At 37.9% G+C, this 23,508-nt stretch overlaps 2 protein-coding genes across 2 annotated transcripts in view; both read right to left on the minus strand.

The window, feature by feature from the left end:
- LOC145980546 (TNF receptor-associated factor 4-like) overlaps positions 1-6,903 on the minus strand; it is a 44,241-nt gene extending 37,338 nt beyond the window's left edge. The window contains exon 1 of the mRNA XM_083113564.1: positions 6,777-6,903. The gene's annotated coding sequence lies outside the window, so the exon portion shown is untranslated. The remainder of the gene's footprint in view (positions 1-6,776) is intronic.
- Positions 6,904-9,614: 2,711 nt separating this feature from the next.
- On the minus strand, positions 9,615-14,219 carry LOC145980629 (TNF receptor-associated factor 4-like). The gene is made up of 3 exons (XM_083113666.1): positions 14,022-14,219; positions 13,225-13,355; positions 9,615-11,470 (listed from the first exon to the last, which is right to left on the minus strand). The coding sequence occupies exon 3, from the start codon at positions 11,270-11,272 to the stop codon at positions 9,851-9,853; it is 1,422 nt and encodes a 473-aa protein (XP_082969792.1). The 5' UTR covers positions 11,273-11,470; positions 13,225-13,355; positions 14,022-14,219; the 3' UTR covers positions 9,615-9,850.
- Between the last annotated feature and the right edge of the window lie 9,289 nt (positions 14,220-23,508).

Here is a 23,508-nt window from a genome sequence, read left to right on the forward strand (position 1 = left end):
TTAGGGTTCACAACATAATAATTTTTACATTTACACAGAATTTAGAACATGCTTGCAACACTTACTTTTGTTTATTAATTCTACATTTTGTAATTTTGAAGTGAAGTCTATTACTGACAATAAATTATTTCAGTTTATTAGAACACGTAATGGTATTTTAATATCAGGTTTAGATCAATTCAGCTTAACGAAGGGGAATCTTTATTTTTTAATTATCAGGATTTTTCACAGATTATTGTGGATCAACAAATTTTACATACAAGAATTTTAGCTTTTGAACAAGTAAAAATGAAGGAAATTGAGTTACTACCTAATATTCCCAAGAATTTATCTGATTTCACTATTCCCCAATGGACTCCGCTTGAACTTGCTTTAAAACAACTTAATCAATCAATTAGTAAGAGCATCTCATTTCAGGAATTAATTTTAAACCCTTTGCCCATGTCTATATTAGTTTTTGGTATTTGGAATGTGTTATTAACCGCAACCCTAGGATATTATTTTTATAAGCATCATCAGCTTGCGAAACAGATTCATTTAGAGCAGCGCAGTAATAATTAATAGGTTAAGGCAACACATTAATCATGGACATTAATATTTTAATTACGGTTGGATATTTTATTTAAATTTTCCTTATTTATTTTCAAAGAGTTATGGCAATTATTTTATTTATTTATTTAATTTATTTTACTTTGATGAGACAATTTAATTTGATTTTAAAGAAAAGGCAATGGAAATAAGTTGATATGTGTACTTGCATGAACATGAATTATACATTTCCTATCCTTTATTATTTCCTTTCTTTGTCATAATTTTCCCTTTATTCAACCTAACCTGTCTATACGGAACGCCATGGACAAGCAATGCCTACACCATTACACCATCCCTGGGCATTTTTCATGACGGACACCCGCAGGCAGTCTACTATTACCAGGCTATTACTACATAGAAAGATTCATCACCATTCTACGAGGGAGACATGCAGACATTTTAACTCATACTACAAGTACTACATTTTACAAGAAGGATGTAATTAACCAGGAAGTTCCCAGTATAGCGGACCATACATTATCAACGACACCTAGTGAAGGAAGCAGACAAAATTTCCCTCCACACTGTTTGCAATTCAAACAACAACTTTTCCCCATCTCCCAAGTTCTACGGGTAATTTACCACATTTTTACATTGCCCAATGCAGTCAAGACGACAAGCAATCCAGAAGAAGAAGAAGCATAGACAACATAGATTCTACAAACAGCAGTTCCGGTTACAAACAATAAGTACAGAATTGTGCTACAGTGTTTCTACACATACACATGCGAGCTCCTATCATGTGTATCTATTTGGTCATTTAACATGCTTTATGGGAAACAATATTTTTCCATAGGCCTATACACATTTTCAGTTTGTGTCATGCATGAGAACCAGTTTTTGTATGCATTACAGTGTACTACAAGGAAGCGACAAGCACCAGTGGTGTCAATTGACCAAGTGCTAGCATCAATTAGTGCATAATTTTTTTTATGAAGAAAATTGCACTTTCAATAAATAAACAGACATGCAAGCAATAAAAACATAATTACAGCACTTTCGAACATTTTAGAAAGCATGCTTTAGTGCCAATATTTTATGCATATGTTTATTGTAAGCAGTTATTATTATTTATTCTTTTTCTCACCAACATGGAATATCGAAAGCGACACATTTGTTCGCAGAACATTTTTTGATATTTATAACTCAAGAACATAGTTTTCACACTTGCAAGATTATTTTTTTTTTGTGTGCAATGTGTGCAGTCATACAAAGGTAATCACCAAGCCAGAGATATGTATACAGTGTACAGTTCACGTAGAAAACAAAATTGAACGCTATAATTAAGTTTTACCAGCGACAGTTTTCAGTGTAACTCACTATATGCATTGAATATTGTACAATAATACATTGGAAGGTGCAAAATAGCCGTGCAAGTTCATATATTCAACGATGATAGGAGAGCACGGGCTACGTAATTTGTAAAACACATTTTGACATTAGGCTTTCACATGGAAAAAACAGTGAGATGTGACAAACGTTCAACATGCCTACTTACGTTTACTTACTTGTGCACCTTTTAAGTTTTTTATTTTATTTGAAGAGTTTATACCGAGTGGCAATATAAACAAAATTGTGATTTCCGTTTTACCGTGTGAAGACACACTCCAGTCATTTGGCTCGTGGAGGACACAGAGTCGTTACCGCTTAGCGAGATATCACAGACTCTTGACTTAGCACTTGCGGATGAGCGATTCTACATGATAAACGTTGCGTACACACAAATGTGGTACTTTAAGAGATATATCGCTTAACGACACGAACTTTTGTGATTTCTAGTCATATAATAGTATATATTATTGTTTTTACATCGTCTAAACATACGAATTTGTTAGCATTAATGGTATTATTCATTATGAGGTTTAGGGAATGAATTTTTTTAGCGATTAGGACAACTAGTGATAGTTATGTTTGTTGGTGGATTTATTTTGTATATTTGGTTTTTTCTAAGAAAATATATGGAATTGGCGAACCTGAGTCATGTCAAGCTTTGCGATTTGACTTTTAAATTTTCAAAGGAGAAAATTTTTCCTAGGAGGCGCGAACGTATCAATCCTTAAGATTGTATGTTTATTTTATTAAAGTCTCTCTGAACGCTTCATGTTGACCAGGGCATTCACTTGTTTTTCTCAGCTGTCTCAAGCCTCTTAGGCATGTTTACAATGCATTGTGTTGTGCCATGCAAACTCCTGAGTATTCAGGAACAGGTAATACTTCTGGGTTTGGTGTCAGCGGTTTGCATGGTAGCAATTATGATAATAAACACGATTCGGCGATTCGGCATCGAGGAAGAGCTCGATGGCCAGGGGATATAGAGGTGAGACAGGCTGGGAGGTGACTGACTTTGGGAATTGAGTGGAGAGCGTGAAGGTGGTCAGCAAGTCAGTAGGTGAGGAGGAGAACAACGCTCTGGCCAACAAGTTAGAGAGAAGCTTACAGAGGACTTCGCTATTTTGACTCAGCTCAGAGACTTCAGATAGACAGGTAATTATCCTACACCCAGCCATGATACAGGTTCAACGGTTCACAAAATCCAACGAGTGACCATTGTCTTTTCAGTAGTTTAATTCCTTTGTGTTATTTGTACCTTTCGCATGCCAAGCAATAACTCGTCATGTCAATGACGAGTGGTCTCATCAAGAGGATGAATGATGAGTAGTTTACATCACCCCATCAATTAACTGGTTCAGATCCCTTCATTCTATAGAATGACACGAATGAGAGAAGGAGTCAACTACTGGCAATATTAACGAATCGTTTTATCTATGGAACGTTCTAGAATATAATGAGGATATAAATACGCGGATTCAATTTTTCGGTTCATCTCTACAAAAATTCGGTTAATGAGATTTCAGAGGTAAGTGTGAGAATTCATACAGTCGATTGGTGATCAGATCAGTCAGCGTCCTCTGATTGCTTTATAAGATATAGTGATTCGAAAATGAAGACATTGACGACAGCAGAACTTCCGGGGCCTCAGTGTAGTGCTAGTTCGGTTCGAGGGCCGAAGAGATCAAAGGCCTCTCTCTCTCTCTCTCTCTCTCCCTCTCTAAAGTGAATATTTCAGCAGTACCGGATATTGGAGTGTTTTTTTAAAACAGAATTAAGCTGCATGGATCAGCTGAAAATCAAAGTTTTGAATGATGATTTAGTTTTGCCAGAACTAAATTTCGTATATGCAGTCCTAGAATTTCATGGTATAAAAAAATACTTTTGTTTAAGCCTACTGGGTTCGAAACACATTCAAACACTTAACTACCATAAAGAGACAGCCGAAAATTTTATGAATGTCGAGAAAAGAAAGCAGGAAGATGTTGCATATGTAGACATTTTAGGCGGAAATTGCAGGCTCTACCAGGACCCAAATCAGGGCTCTACCAACTGAGCCAGTCACCTAGCCATTCTTGACTTCAACCGATTTTTCGTTAAAATGTCTACATAGTACATGTCCTGTGTATATCAAATCGTAAGGTGTTGCCTGTATAGTGAACAAGCACGAAAATATAGGAGAGAGAAGAAAACTGAGGAGCATTCCCACCGGTTGAGGAGAATTTTTTTCTGTGGTCAACAAGAGCTACTACTTCGAGGTGACAATGACAGTGGCCTAATAAGGGAGATTTCACACCTTGTCGCCTGAAGATTAGGTTTGTGCTGTTTTTTGTGTCGCTACGGTGTGAAACGTTGCTGTTGATTGGCCCATTCCAATCGACATGTATCGCGTGTCCCTTCGGTCTGAAACCTTCCTAAGTCTTGAAAATCCAAGTCACAAGAATGGAAAATTAGGGTCTTGTTAAGGTTAGGCGTGAAGGCAGGCAGACGACAGCACCCTAAAGGATCATATCCAAACCTGCAGGAAGAACGCATGTTACTTCAATCTCCAATACGGAATGATAAAAACTTCTGGTGAGTTGATTTTAAAAAATGTGTCCGAGATAAAGAGAGGCGTTCCCAGGATTTTCGGAAGCGAGAGGGGTTACGCATATTATTTTTGGTGGTCATTCCTGATTTTGCCATTTTTCCTGTCTTTGACGTTTGAATAGTGGGTCAAATAAGGTTATGACCTCACCAACCCTCCCTTGGGCACGTCACTGGAGATAAATGGGAGACGAAACATTAGATGTGTTGCGAACGGAAGGGTTTTCACTGTGCATTAATTGTTTCGTGATCCACCTGTATTCGAATAGACTTCCTTTGTTTCGTGCCGATATATGACAAGACAGCGGAAGCTGCGACAGGCATTTTTGAACACTTGTGAGTGCTAAGGTCTGAATCGGGACAATTTGGTGTGTTTCGGCTTTTATAAGAGCTGCAAACATGGGAGGACAAGACACATTAGTGGTGTTCAGGCCCGAATCAGAGAGCTGTCTGCGTCCAGTTCGCAGCCCACAGTTTGAATCTCACATTGTCGAGTGGATTATCCAATCCGTGCATATGTAACAGCTTCGTAAAAACACTCAAAGACACAATAGATGTTTTTATGTCTGATGAGAAAAAAAGGGACAAGCACACATACTGAGATGTTCCGGCACACAATGTTAATGCATGGAAACAGGAGTCGAGTGGTAAAAAAATGTTCAGATTTCACGTTCTGATTAAAATGACAGCCTTACAGTGGCGACGATTTAAGGGATAGTTGCTGCACATTTTTTTTATTTTCTTGCCTCAACATTATGGCCTCTTAATGTTAAGCCTTGTCTACCAAGAGAAAGTAAACTTTCCTTGCAACGCCCTCCGCACCCCCGTTTTGGAACCCAATTGCCACCACTGGTCTTAAATATACAATTGTGAGGTTCTTACTATACCCCTTTAAAAAATGGTGTTGAGCCCCCCCCCCCCCCGAAAGGAATTCCTGGATACGTGCCTGTTGTGAGGGATCGCTACGCCACTGTTCCGAGTTACCAGCAGTTTCTGTTGGGGTCTAGTGCGGCGCACATCCAGCTTCCACCAAACGCTAAAACTAAATGCTAAGCTAAGAATTCTACCTGGCCCTCGTAACCTGACAATTCCTAACCTACAACTCCGCTAGGGCTAATAATGCATGTGTGGTTAGGTTAGAAGCAAGGACGTATTTAGGGGGCTCCGGACCCCCCCCCCCCCGAAACACTTACTAAGTACTAAAATTAAATAATTAAATAACTAAAATCTACTTATTGTTTAATATAGGGTTATTTATTTCCGTCGAACTTATTGGAAGGCAAGAATCATTCGACTTTAAATGACTGTACCATAGAAGATTTACGCAAGATTTATTACTACATACTAATTTTAATATGCATAAATTATTGCCAGGAACTTAACTTTTCGTCAACTGGATTTAACATCCTTTTTTGATATTCAATAAATATATAATTCTTTATCTATTTGACATTAATTTCCTTGCCACATCGTTTTCTTTTACAGATTCACTATACGTGAGCTGGATAATGAATACAGTCTTTTTGCTTATTCTTGTAATAAAAAGATAGCTAATATTAATTTGAAAATTTTAATTCAATATAATTATAATCATTTTAATTTAAACATTATTATTATTGACACACTTTGTCGGACCCTCCCCCAAATGTACTTCTAGATACGTGCCAGGTTTAGATCTCTTAACATTTTAATTTCGGAGTTTGGTGGAAGCTGGGTGTGCCCCACACCAGACCAGTTTCTGTGGTGCAAAAGATATTGAAAACAATTCGTGGGTTAACTTAAAGAGTTAGTTTACCCCATTTAGCGAGCAAAACTACGTTGGTCGAAACGGGCATTAAAATAAAATTAGGGACGCCACAACAAATCACAATGGTAGCATGAGGACTTTCGAAACGACTAAGCCACGGGACGGGGACTTTCAATTCAATGCGGTCATACTCCTACACTACTACATGAACAGCAGCCCCTCCCCGTCCCGTGCAATATAATTATTTCTAAATATAAAACATATTTCGATTTTAACGAAAGTCAGAACATTTTAAGCTTTTAAGATTTTACTTATGCAACGTTAGAGTTGTTCTTTGTAAAGATAAGGGGCTGGACCCCATATAATGTGACGGGTGCAAAATAGCCTAAGTGCTGACGCACCCAAAATTTTCAAATCAAATCAAATCATATTTCGATTTAAGTATTTCAGATTCGACAATCTGAGCATATGTATACATATACAGGAAACTTAAACGTGCAATCTCAAGCATTAATGAACTTACCTTCGAACGCTGGTCTCTATCTTCACTATCAACTGGAGTATTCCACTTTGGCTGGTTTGTTCTGGTTCTGGCTGGCGACAAACTATTCTGGGATCTCGACCTTCAACTTGACTGACCCATATTGCAATCTACTGCCTGAGGCTTCTTCCAGGCATGTCATTCCATTGGCAGAGAGAAGGTGCCATTGGTGGCCACGAAAAGCGCGCGGATTTACGACACGTGACTCAAGCTCAAACAAGGAAAAAGGAAAGCTACTCGAAAAGTGAATGTCCTCCAAACAAAGCAAGGGTCTTCGGTCTTGGGCGGGTGGGGTTCTGGTTTAGCAAACTTTTACACTTTGTTGTGTTTGTGTTGTGGTAATACTCCACAAAGCCAAGTACTTCTTATTCTTAATAATATTGTAATACAATGTAATACTTTAATTCTCCTACACAAACAACGCAATAAGAGGCGCAGTTGCTTAAGGTACCATGCGTAGCACCCAGTCCCGTAGCCAGGCAAGGGCCAGGGGAGCGCAACCCCCCCTCCCTGACATTGGTTAAAATTACTTTCTGTACTTTGTTGTTTGCAGTGAAGAGTGACAATGTATTCAGCAGATATTATTTTACTTACAACTTGGTGAAGGATAAATTAACAGAACATGGACAGAATCTATTACATTCATTCATCTTTTTTATGAGCCGAAGTCTAAGTAGCGGCAAGTATTTACAAGATTCTCTAGACTTTAGATACATAGGGAAGCTTCTTCTGTACCTTCAATGCCCCCGTTGCGGCCTCCCCTTTAGATACCTTTTTGTGACTTTGATGTCATCATTCACGCTCCTTTCACATATTCATCACAGGTGAACAGCTCCTAAGTTTTGTGAAGAATGGGGAGTTTTATTGCTTTCGCCGGGGATGGAATGTATGTACGATAGGCACTATGATTGAATACTGTGCATTTTGGTATGAAGTGGGTAGTAAGAGATGTTGTCTGTAACAGCCAATTAACACTTCGAGAGATGTTTTAGAATAGAAAAACTAATATTTGTATGATATTTCTGAATTTTATGTTAACTTAATAACAGCCCCCCCATAACATAATACAGTTGTAAATTGCAAATTAGGTGAAAATAAAATGTCATGACTGATAAATAACTTCAATAAACTAACAGGTTTCAGGTTTAGAATCTTCGTCATGACCGCGCATTTTGAAGACGCCATACAGACAAACAAGGGCTTAAAAACTTGGGGTCTGGGGCGTTTTAGGTTCGAGAATTAATGTAGTATCCGCCCCCCAAAGGACACGTTCTTCGCAGGAAGTGAAATATTTTCCGGCGTTTCGACCGCACTGACTTTAGAATTCTTTCTAGAACCAAAATAAGAATATGAAATCAGTTCGATCTATGGGCCTAAATTGTTTCAATTACTTCCTTGTAATCTTCCAGAATCTGTGTTATTTTTCTTAATTTGTGTCTTTATAAACAAGCTGTATTCAACTTGTGATAGATCTGGAGAGCAAAATGAAGTCACATTAAGGTGAAGGATAATCGCCTGTGGCCTTGGTGGATCTTCCAGGACATCACCCATCCATCTCGTCATTGGTCTTCCTTTTCTTCTTGTGTAGATTTTCTCTTGCATTCCATTATTTCCCATTCTCGTTACATGATCCAGCCATCGGATTCGTTGTGATTTAATAAATCTCACTATATTGTATTTCTCTATTATGTTGTTAATTTCTTCATTAGTCCTATTCTCAAGAAATTATTTTCATGAATATTTCTCTGTATACGGGTAAAAAACTGTGAAAATCGATTTATTTCGCTACTTGCTATGCATAAGAATTGTGCCACGTTAATTTCATCAATTTATAATCACTTCAACAACCGTTTTCGGTGCTGTCGCAAATGCGAAATGTTAAGGTCTCTAAAAATCACGTGGCACTGTACCATATTATATCCCTCACAAATTATTCTAAGTTGAATTTGGTTGCTCACTCAGACAACCCCAATCTACAACACTTTAGATGGAGACAGAACGAAAATTTAAAAAATAATTTCTATTGTCTTTTTTTATCTTTAATGATTCAGCAAAATTGCATTGGATAACAATGCTGAGGCCAACAGACACACAAAATAATTACCGGTATTTATTTATTTATTTATTTATTTATTTTTATTTATTTATTTATTTAGGTTACATTGACACATGTGTCGGAGTGGTTAAGAGAATAATCTACGAAGACAGTGAGCTTATTTGCTCCAATCCTAGGAAAGGGTTAGCGATTGCCAGGTTCCATGTACAGTCACAGACACTTCTGGGTTGTTTTAATTTTCAATGGAACCTTTACAATCCAAAACTGTCCGTGACTGTACCTGTACCGAATACAGTTTAAAACATTCAGTAAAATCCTTTCTTCGTTACAATAACTTACTCCTACAGGCACTGACGTACGCAGGGGGGAGCTGAAAGAACTACAAGCCCTCCCGAATTTTTGATAAAAATAAAAAATGTTCAAATGAAAGCATGGAATAGCTTGGGAAAACCTAAGTTGCAGATGCAAGCTCCCTTTAATATGATTCCCTATTACCATTTTTCTCATTGAACAATTTTCAAAAACGAAGATTAAAGATGGCAATTACGAAATATTTTATTACGTATCCCGTCCCATTCTTCTAGAACGCAGCAATGTAATGCCCATCTTTGAAATTCCAGCCCCCTCCGAAAATAAATCCTGCATCCGCTTTCTTCGTTACCCATGAGACTTAGATAGAAAACTGAGTTAAAAAATTAGAAACAAATTTTCACTGCTTATATTTACGAACATATTCAGTATTGGCACACGAAATCAAAAATACGTAAATCAAAGATTGCTTTCAGTTTTTAATTACATGTATTAAATTTGTTGTTCTTCAGACAGTTCAGTATTTACCAAATATTCTTAACATTTGAATTTATTGCTCAGTTTTCTTGTGTGTTATAGAGCATGAATGTTCTTTAAACAATCATTCAAAAAATATTTCCCTACACAGAGAACTGTATCGAGTGTAACAAACTGCACTAACTTGCTGCTCATTACATATACGTTTTCAGCATCAATTATACACAGATACTTCCAGAAACATTGCATTGTCTACTACGTAACTTCTGCTATCGAGTACTTCGTGAGAAACAAAAGAACCAAAACCCCTTACGGCATTGCATTTACCGTCCTTGGGTTTAATAAAGCCCTCATTGTCAAATCCGCGAAATCTTCTAACAATATCCTCGCCATCCGTTGCTTGGTCAAGTAATCTAAACTTTACAAGCTTTGTGAAGGGCCATTTCAAAATGGAATCATACTCTCCTGGCATCACTTGAATGTAAACTCCTAAATTGCTTTTGTGCTCAGGGTAATACTGATACGGGTTCATCTCCAATCTTAATTTGTAGCCGTGCTTACTACTGTAAAAGGGGGGACTGTAAATTCTATGAACGTTATCGTTCTTAGCTTTCTCTATCTTCTCAGCTATGTCCTCCACTTTCCACAATAAACTCCCATGTCTTAGCACGTTTATCTCCATCTGCAGTTCTCCGTTTCTTTTCATCTCATTCTTTAATTCCATTTGAAGATTTTCGACTACAACTTTTATCAGATCAATGTGATGCTGCATATTTTCCTTCATGTGCTGTGTCATCCCTGCAGGAAAACCTTCATAGCCGCACTGCATTCCCTTGTAAGCACACGCAGCGAAGAGCTTCTGACATTCTTCATCCAAATGTCGTTTCTCGTCTTCTCTTGCAACGACAACATCACAACTCTCAGGACAAGGAATCGCGAACTTGACACATTTTGCGTGATGATCCTCCAACAACTGTCTTTCGACTTTCTTCTCACAGTGCTCACAGACTACCAGCGTTTTCGGGCACTCGTTTCGATAATGCTCACTAAGATCTTTCCTCCATATTTTAACCCCACATTTATTGCCACAGCGTACAAGTGCTGATTCGCAGATGTCGTAATGTTTGTCCAAGAAATAATTCAGTACGAACGAGTCGCAGAAAACGCACTGTACCTCACGCATCACGCACTTCTCTTTCAGATGAAAATCTATATATTCTGATTTCACTTCCTTCATACACTTCTCGCAGACGCACATTTCAGATTTCTTCCCATATTGTTTGTCATAGGTTGTTGTTGATTGGGAACCGGCCTCGTCTAAGTGTTCGGAGAAGCTAGAGTGATCGATTTGCTCACCATACTCCAGTTCACATCGTACAACTTGTTGTGAACACTGAACCTTGTGATCCTCTATGTCTTCGTGCGAAAATGTCTCCTTACACAGATCACACACAGTTTTTCGTTTTCTGCAGCTGTCTTTCAAGTGTTCGCTCATCATTTGACGTGGAAGTTTAAGCCCACATTCATTTCCACATACAACTTCTTCACCTCTGCAGATTAACTGATGATTTTCTAATTCTTTCTCCTCCACCTCTTTCGTGCAAAAGGAACAGGTTTTATAAGCTGCTGTTGGCATTCTCCTTAGCTACATTTAAAGCCCGACACAAAAACTTATTTGAAGGTAATAGCTCTTCTCAAAAAGACGATCTTCACAGTATGACTTCTGACTGGAGAGATGGTTTCTCTAACGTTTGCTTCCACTATTCTCTTCAAATTACGTCTCCTTAACACGTGGTATAAATCCTCAGATGATATATGTAAAGATACTGTTGATCTGAAACGAAAGAAATAGAAAGTGTGTTTTAGACTGTTTCAAAGCCCTTAGACACGGTAGCTCAGTCGTTATGGCGTCTGACTACATGCAAGAGACCCGGGTTCGATCCGGGAGAACCGGGATATTTTCCACCTGTTCAAGCTACTCCAGCGACGTATAAAGTGGGAAGCTGGAGGAAACTCTGGGGCGTGGTGCTGATCACATCACTCTCACCTTCGGCCGTGATCAAAAATGTGCGGGGCCCTGACTCCACACCCACTATACGCCTTCATGGTGTGATGCAAAGCACAGGGGAGCACTTTACTTTTTCAAAGTCCTAAGAATGAATACCAATAAAATACCATCTCTACGGCGACAAAAATGTACCCACAATAGTACTATATTTGTAATAAATATTTTAGTGTAACTTTTGTAAATATGTTCCGATGAATACAGTATACGATTATATTAAGTGTTGCATGCAACTTTTAAGTTAGATCACGCTTCGCGGCGTGTTATCCATTATACTTCAAATCTTCAATTTCCAAAGATAACATGTACTATCTTTGACCGAAAATCTCACAGCACTTACTATTTCTGAATCATTATTGGTTTACTTCTGCCTAACAAAACAGGCAGAAAATATGTTTTTCATACACTTATTTCTGTCTCTATGTGATATTTCCCGGGATTGAATCCCGGCTTCGGCATGAATGTTTGTGAGTGTCCATTCATCAGTTTCGTTATATCATCACTCATCTTCACTTAAACACTTCAAAAAGGCTTGCAACATTTCAAAAACTTCTTCTTTTTGTATCCCCTTGGTCTACATAGATGTCCACATAAAATGTCTCAAGACACCTTAAAGTGCTGTAATGCTACATGAAAATAAGTGTTGCAGTTACCCCGAAAATCGGAGGATTATTATGTGTTCCTGCTTCAATGATGTAAACAACATTCTTATCGTTTTGGTTAACCTGGAGAGGGAGGAAAATAACTTGAAAATATAAACAAAAACAGATAATGCTCATTTCGTCGGCTCTCTCTATGCCTTGCTGCCCAATATTCTCTGTCATTTGAAATAAAAACAAGTCACTGCAGTGTCAATATAGGCAAGCACACACATACAAACATTGACAAACATTGACTTAGTAGGGTAGGAATCCACAACCCTCCCTCCCCACTGACATTCATCCCTTTCCCAAGAACTCCGGAATCAGCCTAACATGATAATAATACTGGTTTACAAAACGTCCACGTTCTTACCCCACGAGTTTGCGATCAAGAATTGGCAACAAATTGTCTTCACATAGTGATGACCACCAAACAGCTACATGCCTTGGATGCAGCACTTTAGTCCTGCCTTTGATCTGCTTTCAGAAGGGTACAACATTTCTCGGAAATCTACATGAAACTTTCTGTGCTGGACCCCCAAGTCACAAGGAAGGGTTAACGAAGCTTGAAAAGGAAACATTTTGACAAATGAGTTGTTTCTATTGACAGCTCAGGATCATTGGTATCAGATGGCATCGTCGAAGAACATTCAACCGATACTTACCAATACAGCTTAAAACTTTAAAAATTCCATAGATAAAATGAACACAACGTTCCGGGTTCGAATATCGACATGATCAAGATTGCTCTTTGTGAGTGTCCATTCATCAGTGTCATCATCACTCGTCCTAACACTCGCGATTGGCCAAAAGTTGCAGAAAGGCGACGATAAATAATAATAAAAAAAATTAGCTCAAATTGATTTGCTGTACTCTACTTACCCAATTTTTCTCCATAAACCCTCAAGCAGGATCCTTCAGAAACTGTGAGAATGCTCAAAGTCGGCTGGACCTTAGGCAAATGTGTTTATTGGCATTCCCCACATTCTCCGCCATCTATGCCAAGCAGGTTCCTGAAAGGATGTTGACAAATTTAAATTAAGCTTACAATTTTGTCAAATTCAACCGCATTCATTTGTACAGGAAGCGAATTAAAATACTCCAAAGTAAATTGCAAATGATTCTTGAAATTGTACGTTTTCCTCAACTAAAATTGTGTTAATGTTTAGAATCTCCAAAAACCTAATATTATAAGATACTCTGGACGCACAGTACAGAAAACCTCACGAACATAAGCTTCCTGAGGAAGGGAGGGGACATGACCTCAAAAATGGTTTTCATTGATTGATTGATTTGCTTTATTTTACATCGCTTTTTGTGCCACATTTGGCTAATTTGCGAAGATGGGGATGAGTGATGATATGATGAAATTGATGAATCCCCGGCTGGGATTCGAACCCGCCATGTCTTATATCGCCATATTTAACATGCTCGAGAATATTGTTTTTGAAAGTTTGATTTAATGCTCATTATAAGCTGATCAGTCGGAATTGCACCTACAGTTGAAATTTGGATCCAAACCACTGTGCAATATACCTCAAAAGGGGATCCCCTCCCAGTGTGTTGTGATATTTTTTAAATCTGAAACGCAATTTGGTGTAAGTATTTCCGATTCGACAATCTGAACATACATTCGGAAAACTTAAACATGTTAAAAGAGTGAAAATTAACGAACTTACCTTTGAACTCCGGTCTCTATCTCCACTGTCAAACACGCCAGTCGCCAGTATAAATTCAACTCCTCGTATTCTGAGAAGCCTGTTCTAGGATTGCGACCTTCAACCATCCATAGACCGCTGCTGTTTTCTAATCCCATCTACAGTCTGAGTATCTGAGACTTGTTCCACGCAGTTATTCCATTGGTACCCACAAACAATTGTGGGGGTTTTTATGACACGTGACTGGAGCTCAAACAAGAAAAGCTGCTACGGAAAGTGCATTAGTGTTTCACCGGAAAGTGAATATCTTCCAATGAAAGCAATGGCCTTGGGTGGTGAATGACTCAGGATTTTTTAGGCGTAATTGTGTTAAGTGCTCTGGAGATACGAACGTCCTGTAAAAACGAAAAGAGAACGAAATTCTATTCCTCTATACAGTCAAGTATTTAAAAATAATACCAAAGTCTAATGTAATACTTTAATTCTCCTACAGAAGCAGGCCTACAATAGGCTGTTATATAAAACAAATTCTAGCTGCGTTTGCTCTGCAATTGAGATACTAAACAGAACATTAGCATATCCCAGGGTTTCTGTAATCAGTTCGATAAAATACTGTATCATAATAAATTAGTATTTAATATGGATTTTTCATTAATGAACATATTGTCTTTTCAATTTCCGTAGCTTCCTAAATGTCCCGATTGCGATAAAGAGCTCCACAATATGTAAGTTATACAGGGTGGCGCACGAAATAATCCACCATTTTGTTGTTGAATAAAAACTATATTATAAAGAATCTCCCAATGAGACACAAATGACACAAAGATTACACTTTGGAAAAACGTACTACTGCAATACATGCTCAATATGGCCACCGTTTTGACTTTTAACTTCAGTCAAGCAAACACTAATATTTCCGATTACCCTACGGCACATGGGTTCCGTAATTTCACTGCAAACCTGAACAATACGTCTTCGTAGTTCCATTAAATCTTGAGGTTTTTTTCCGAAAATCTTGTCCATCAAAAAACCCCAAAGAAAATAATCATAGGGGTTGAGATCTGGGTTATTTGCGGGCCAGGATTGTCGACCAGCGAAACGATCAGGAAACCTGCTTGAAATTACACGAAGATTGAAAATGTAGTGAAAAAAAACCAGCACAATATTTGCTGTGTGTGGCCTTGCACCGTCTTGCATAAACCATTGCGTATTGAACGGTAAAGCTGTGGCAAGAAGCTGTGGAATAAAACTATTGCGGAGCATGGTCAAGTAACGTTCACTGTTTACTGTCTCCTCAAAGAAAAAGGGTCCGATCAGACCGTGACTGGAGATAGCGGTCCAGACCGTAATCTTCGGTGCATGGCTAACTTTTTCATGAAGCACTCGTGGATTCTCAGCTGCCCAAAAGCGCACATTTTGTTTGTTAACCACACCATCCAAATGGAAGTCAGAAAACCGCACGTTGTACAGTGTTGCATTGTTACCCGCGGCCCAATTAGCGATGGCCAATCTCTTCTGTTTCTGTTCATTTGTGAGTTTTTGCACCACGGTACGGTAATCTTGTACGGATACATGTGGAGATCACTTTTAAGAATCCTTTGAACAGAACGTCTTGATATCCCAAGTTGTGTTGCTGCTTTTCTGGTCACTTTGCCAGGACTTCTCTGCACAGCGACGCGGACGGCTTGAATATTCTCAGGCTAACGCACAGGTTTACGACGATCACGCTTTGATTCCATCCAGTACTGTTCCTTCCACTAGAAACTTTTCATGCAGTTTGTGTATCGTTTTACTCGAGGGGACCCACCGAGTTTAGAAATGTGCACGAAAGCGCCTCTGAGTCCCCACAATGCTCTTTGTCTCGGCGAGAAATAGCTCAGTTGCTGATCGCTGTTCCGTCGTAAGTCTTCCTTTGTCCGCCATGTTGTATACACTAGCCCCCTGGGGACAGGTGGATGCACTACGCTTCAGTTTTCATCACACGACATTTCCAATGACTACTGCAACTGCTGTTGGTACACATGAAGTCATTCCTCATCTCAGATCTCAAAAAAACAAAAAAAAAAAAAAAAAAAATGGTGGAACATATCGTGCGCCACCCTGCATGTATTTTCAAGTTCGTCACCAAAGATATTTCATTCATCCTTCCAGGTTTGTAAGCAGTAAGTGCTTGAGAGGGCTTGGTGCTCAGCTGTTTTGTGACGCTTTCGCTACTTAGGGTCCAGGTTCGAGTCGTGATCGATGCATGGGTAAGTATAGTCAGTCATAGTCATTTCCACAAGATTAGTGATTTTCCTGTATTTGTATATATTTCCAACGTAACTTCGAGATATTAAGTATCTCTTGTTATTAACATTTCATTCTTCTTTCAATGCATAAAATTATATATTTGTGTGATGTAATACTACCAGCAATCAACAGGTTTCAAATGGCGCGGTTGTTAACTCAAAACATAAAATTATACCGGTCAATCCCCAACGTATTGTAGGAAGAAATTGGTATTTTATGTCTTTGATACGTGGAACAAATTATATTCTTATAACTTGGTTACATCTGAGATATTGACATAAATCAATTGTTTACTTTCGATCGTTTGACTGACATTTTTATTACTGTTAAGGATAGACGTTTCAATCCACTTAATTTTGTCTTCCCATTTTAGTACTTCCTATATAATTGATATATGTATATCGTTGGCTTCGACTATTGACTACAGGGCCTCCCCGATGGCGCAGTGGTAGCGTCGTCGCCTGGTAATCAAGGGGTCCCGGATTCGATACCCGGTGGAGGCACAAGTGGTTCGGATCCCACTTTAAACTGTAGGTCCAGTCCCGATTAGCCTTACTGTGCATAAAGTGGACTTAAAAAACACCAACTCAACGACTATTGACTACAATAATCGAATTAAAGCATGGGCGGGGCCAAAAAGTTTTGTGGTGAGGATCGCCGGTCATATGAAATTGAAAAACATTGTTATTAAATATAAATTAATGAATGAGCTAACTGCATGTGTGCTCATTTGCACCCTTCAAAGTATATGAGGAAATATCATCTTAATAAGAATATTAATTGTTATAATCTAATTATAACAATTTTTTGCATATTATTAATATTTTTACAACCCTGGCGAGACTGTTCTACTCCATACATCAGATTATATCTAGTGATCTTCATTTTTTTAACACCTCACACCGTTAATATTATTAAAATACATAGTTAGGCTATATTGTTATTATCTTATACACGGTTTGTTCAAGTAAAGGCTTTGGAAGTTATGAGGGCTGAATTCTTTGTTTTAACACATTTTTCAAATATTGCGTCATAATAAAATTTGATTTAATATGGAAGGTATTCTGATGTATCTACAACTGGCGGTGTTTGGCTTTTAAATTAAGGATGGGTATGGTTTAGTCTTGAAAATCTTATGATTTCTAAAGTTTTATTAACAAGTATTTTTTGGTATTTTTGTTAACTAAAATTGGGAAAATCTAAACGAGACCGAGGCTTTTTCTCCAACGGGTCTCAAGTTAAGTACCGGGAAGTCTGACCGAGGAAAAGGAAAGAGACTTTTGCAATTCGAGACGAGACGGATCCCCTCGGTCACGAGACTGTGCCGAGTCTCTGTTCTTCTCCTTACCTAAATTTGTGTTTCATTAATTTTTTTGTACGAAGAATTAATAACTAAGATATCCAACGGCATTGACATTCATTTTAGTTGATTATGTTTTAAAGATCTTACGAAGCAGTGTAATGCAAACTTTCTGAAATAAATCAAAACCCCTCCTCCGAAAACGTAGAACAGTTAACTCACACGATATCGCTACCGATCGATTTGTTGTTTTAAGTCCACTTTATGAACACAAAATTCTAATAGGGACTGAACCTACTGTTTAAAATGTAATCCGAACCATCTTGTGCCTCCACCGGGTATCGAACCTGGGACCTCTTGATTACAAGGCGACGACGCAACCACTGCGCCATCGGTGAGGCACCCGATGTCTCTACCGAATGTTTTGGGTTTCGAGATGGTCACTTTGCTTCACGGTCAACTAGTTGTCTTATGATCAGATCCATCAGATCCCCATATTCGCAAATTAGCCAAGAGGCACAAAACGCTAAGTAAAATAAACTAAATTAATCAATCAATCAAACTTAGTTGTTGTGTCGTTTACCTTGTAATAAAAATTTCAACTGCTGAAACTTTAATAAGAAAATTGAAAATAAATTACACTGTTCCCTCAATATTCTGTATTAGTTTCGTTCTGTAATGAAAATAGGAGGCAAGATGCACTTGATGATCGTGTCAGGCACCATCTTTGAATGCTTGTTATTCGAGACACTCATGACAGTGACAGTGTACAATTGGTTAGTAATGATTTTTTTTTTGTAATTATTATAATTAATAAACGACTGCCTCTCTTTATAAAAAAGAAGCATTAACAAAACATTATCATGATTTTTGTGAGTTTTAGCGTTTCACAAAATTTATGTGTGACACTCATGCAATAATTGGTTATTATTTTTTATTACTGATGGTAATTTTTGTATTATAGTTAATAAATAACTTAACTTACATAAACAAGAAGCTATTCAATACCAAATTGGTTTCTTGAAATTTTAGTGATTAAAAAGAAGTGTGAGCCCCTGCCCCCCCCCCCCCCCCCAGGTAAGTTTCTCATACGGCATGGGTAAGCGAGGGTTGGAAACAAATTCATTCAATAATAATAATCTCTTTAGCAGACTTCGTTTAGACACAAACAATGGTTGGTGCGCGTTCATTACATACAAACGACATATACCTGAAACTTTCCTTCAAGTTGTAATGTCAATTTGAAGGAATACTTCATGTTGGCTTCATTGAAGCTTGACGTGCACAGCAACGGATGTTGGTTCACAATGGAAAGGAAGTTCAGAAACGGAAGTTGGAGGAAAATCACGTATAGTATTCAACGCGACGTTGCAAAATTTATTTGTTGTCACATCTATTTGAACTTGAAGACTGGCTTCAGAAAAGGAGGGGATATTCCTGGGTAAAGAAAGAGAAACAAATCGATCATACAATTCGATTATCGCAAGTGGAAATAGAAAAACTTCTTGTTTGACCAAATTCCCAACATGAACAAGTGGGATAAATATTATCTTGAAGGTTATTTTGTTATAAAAGATGGTATACAGAATCATGGATCATTTGGAATTTTTAAGCAACATAGATAAACAAAGGTATCTGGTAAAAATTGGGAAGTTCCCCGAACCTTTCGATGAAGATTTGAGAACAATACTAATCTTTTACGATCTAATGTTGATATTCTTCTTCTTTCTATATCTCTCGTTCTCTCTGTGTCTGTATATATACGATAAACATTTTCCCTTATTAAACAAGAAAATTCATTCACTTATAAATTTACACTTACTTTTATAATAAAAAAAACGTGTTATGTTAAATTCTTAAAGGTAAAACGAAATCCAAATACACCAATGTAAAACAAAAGTATTCTATTTAATAGTTATGAAGTGCAACTTTCATTTCTCATTAACAAAACTACAAATGAATTCTTACATTATACGCTAGGGGTTCTTGATTCGAATTCTGGGCTGGACATGGGTAATTGTGAGTGTCTATTCATCGATTTCATCATGTCATCACTCATTCCCATCTTCGCAAATTAGCCAAAAGTGGCACAAAAAGTGAAGTAAAATAAACTAAATCAAATCAAAACTACAATGAATTTTTACATGGATATGTATTTTAAGTAGGTTCTAATTTATTTTACGCATTTATCATTCTTTATAATTATGAAGTCCAGATAATCATAGACATACTGTATGTATGCCAGTTGTTTTTTAATTTCAAGAAAACGGAAAAATAAAAAAAATAAAAAAAGGAATTGCCACACATGTAGATAGGTTGATGATTCTGCATGTCTAAATCAAGCTTACATAAATTATAGACATTTAGATACTTCGATTTCAAAAGTAAAGTGGATAATTTCAACCTTGTGTAGCTACTCGAACACAAGAATTTTTAATTTTTTATCTGAGAGCGCTTAACTACAACCAGCAGGTAACATGCATGGTTGTAAACAGTTACATCTTAAAAATTTATGTCAATACATAAAATGTTTTCATTAGGTTTACCTACCGGCAATGAAGTACCGACTCTTGAGCCTAATCCCTCGTGTTGGTTTCTCAGTATTGTCGCTATATTGCGTAAGTACAGTGATTTTTCCATATCAGGTCTCTTGGAAAACGAAGCATAGATGCTTGAGAAAGCCACGCAATGATTGTCGCCTTTTCTAAAAGACATTTCCCTCATATTTTTGAAATCCATGTAATATTTACAACCGAAAGTAAAGTTCTCTCCCGCGCCAAAGACGCACAAAAATGTAAGTAGCCCTATATTTGGTCATGAAACAAGAATTCTAACACATTTTACCATGTTCTCACTGATATGAATATCCCTAACCAAGAATAATTGATTGATTTAGTTTATTTTACTTCCCCTTTCTGCAACTTTGTGCAAATCGGGAGATTGTGCTGGTCCTGAGTCCAGGCACCAGAGCCTCGTTAGTCGGATCTTAACCAAGAATTATTCAGAATACTTAGATAAACGGACAAATTTAACAGCTCTTACATTTTAACTTTGTGCTGGTCTAAAGATTCCAAAGATTGGGTGAAGTGTCTTCCGGAGATTTGAGCATCAGATTCTGCCCTTCGTATGCAGTGAAAAGAAAAGAAACCAAATCAATCAATCAATCAATCTTTGAAACATCAGGAGTGATTACGAAGAACGGGGGTTGCAGAATGAAGGGTTTTTTGACCGCGTAAAATCCTATAAATTTCGAACTGTCTACCTAGGTATCTGCAATCCTAACAGACACCTCAAAATGCTGAAACAAATTGTACAAGGTAAGGCAAAAGTCAAGTTGCATACGTAAATGGCCACCACGGTCGCCAGATCAAACACCCACGGAGTTTTGCTTGTGAAGACACGTAAGAGTCTATTGTGTACGCTAAGAAAATTAGAGCCTGGACCACCTGAAAGAGAGGGCCACAAGCGCCATCTTCCAAATCACCTCCACCACACTGGCGGACGTCATACGCAACTGGGAGCAGATGGTGCGCATTGAACATGTACAGGAACTGTAACCATTATAAATTAATCATGTATATTTTTATATGCATGTATTTGTTTCACTATGTAACCTAACTTTTGCCTCACACTGTAGTTGAGCGAAATTTGTTAGCGGATACAAATATGAAGCTAAATGTTTACACTGCAACCGCATAGAACATCATAAATTAGTCGCAAGACACAGCTTAGCAAGGCGCCAATCGTTAATCAGCGAATTATGATCCTCATATATGTATTATAATACACACATTACAAGCTATTCATCCCGAAATTAACATTCTGGGAGAGATCGTCTAGACTCGAACCATTAATGGAATTCTTTTGTATCCTATGGCTTCTACACAAGAAAAGGCTCAGTGTGTCGTGAGGATGGCTGAGACGAAATCACCAAAAACGGTGCAACGGAAGTTTCAAAATCGGTATGGAAGACAAAGAGCAGATTTGAAGTTGATAAAATCTTGGATGCAAATGTTTTTAGGAACAGGCACAGTCGAAAAGTACAAAAGTGCTGGGTGACCATCGACATTTGCGGAGACTGGTGAAAACATTCGCGCAGCCTTATATGAAACTTGGTCCCCTTTGTGCCTCTCTGCAAAATATGGTGCTTGTAAGTATATCGGTAAATAAAACTATAAGCAATTTAAATCAAAGTAATCATTTTGGGACAACCTGTATTATAAAAATTCTAAATGGATGAGGCTCTATAACCTAGAACACTTGGTGTAAATATTTCTCCTAGTTTTAAGGGGTTGTAAGTGAAAAAAGTTATTGTAATTTTGCGCGGCTGTTGAAACACTGAACATTCCGTACACAAAGAACTACGTCGACTATCAGCATTTAGCTTCTAATTTCATCCTGCTTTTCAGCAGATAATTCCACAGATAATTCCAGAAAAATTGCACTGTCTACAATGAAACTTCTGCTATTCAGTACTTCGTGAGAGACAAAACCAGAATAACCGAATGGGATATTACATTTACCATCCTTGGGCTTACGAAAGAACTTCATATCTCCTCCACGTAAACTTTCAACAATATCCTTTCCATTCGTTGCTTGGTCAACCAATCTAAACTTTACAGGTTTTGTGAAGGGCCATTTCAAAATAGAATCATACTCTCGTCGCATCACTTGAATGTAACATCCTATGTGTCCTTTGTACTTAGGACCATCGTCAACAGCGTATAACATCATCACTCTTAATTTGTGTTCCTGCTTACTGCTGAAAAAGGGGGGACTACAAATCTTGAGAATGTTCTTAGTTTTTCTATCTCCACAAGAAACTGGCCTGTCTTAGTTCCTTTATCTGCATCTGCAGTTCTTCGTTTCTTTTCCTCTCGTTCTCTAATTTCATTTCAAGATTTTCAACTATGCCTTTTACTTCTTCATTCCTTTTCTTCTCATCCTCTAATTTCATTTCAAGATTTTCAACTATGCCATTTACTTCTTCATTCCTTTTCTTCTCATCCTCTAATTTCATTTCAAGATTTTCAACTATGCCTTTTACTTCTTGATTTATTTTCTTCTCACTCTCTAATTTCAATTGAAGATTATCGAATGGGCATTTCATTTCTTCGTCTCTTTTCCCTTCACTCTCGAATTTCATTTGTAGATTTTCGACTATGGTTTTAATTAGGTCCACGTGAAGCGCCACGTCTTCCTTCACATGTTGCGTCATCCCTGCAGGAAAACCTTCATAGCCGCACTGCATTCCCTTGTAAGCACACGCAGCGAAGAGCTTCTGGCATTCTTCATCCAAATGTCGTTCCATGTCTTCTCTGGCAACTTCAACATCACAACCCTCAGGACAAGGAATCGGGAACTTGACACATTCCTCGTGGTGATCATCCAACAACTGTCTTTCGAATTTCTCCTCACAATGCTCACACGCTAACAGTGTTTTCGGGCACTCGTTTCGATAGTGTTCACTAAGATCTTTCCTCGATATTTTAACTCTACATTTATTGCCACAGCGTACAAGCGCTGATTCGCAGATGTCGTAATGTTTGGCCAACGAATCATTCGGTACGAACGAGTCGCAGAAAACGCACTGTACCTCACGCATCACGCACTTCTCTTTCAGATGAAAATCCATATCCTCTGATTTCAGTTCCTTCATACACTTTTCGCAGATGCACATTTCAGATTTCTTCCTATATTGTTTGTCAAAGGTTGTTGATGATTTGGAACAGTCCTCGTCCAAGTGTTCAGACAAACTAGAGTGATCGATTTGCTCACCACACTCCATTTCGTATTCCACAACCTGCTGTGAACACTTAACCTTGTGAACCTCTTGGTCTTCTTGTGAAATTGTCTCCTTACACAGATCTTTTTCAAGCGTTCGCTCATCATTTGACGTTTACATTTAAGGCCACAGTC

The sequence above is a fragment of the Lepisma saccharinum genome, chromosome 28 (assembly GCF_977018435.1).
Source record: "Lepisma saccharinum chromosome 28, izLepSacc3.1, whole genome shotgun sequence".
NCBI lineage: Eukaryota > Metazoa > Arthropoda > Insecta > Zygentoma > Lepismatidae > Lepisma > Lepisma saccharinum.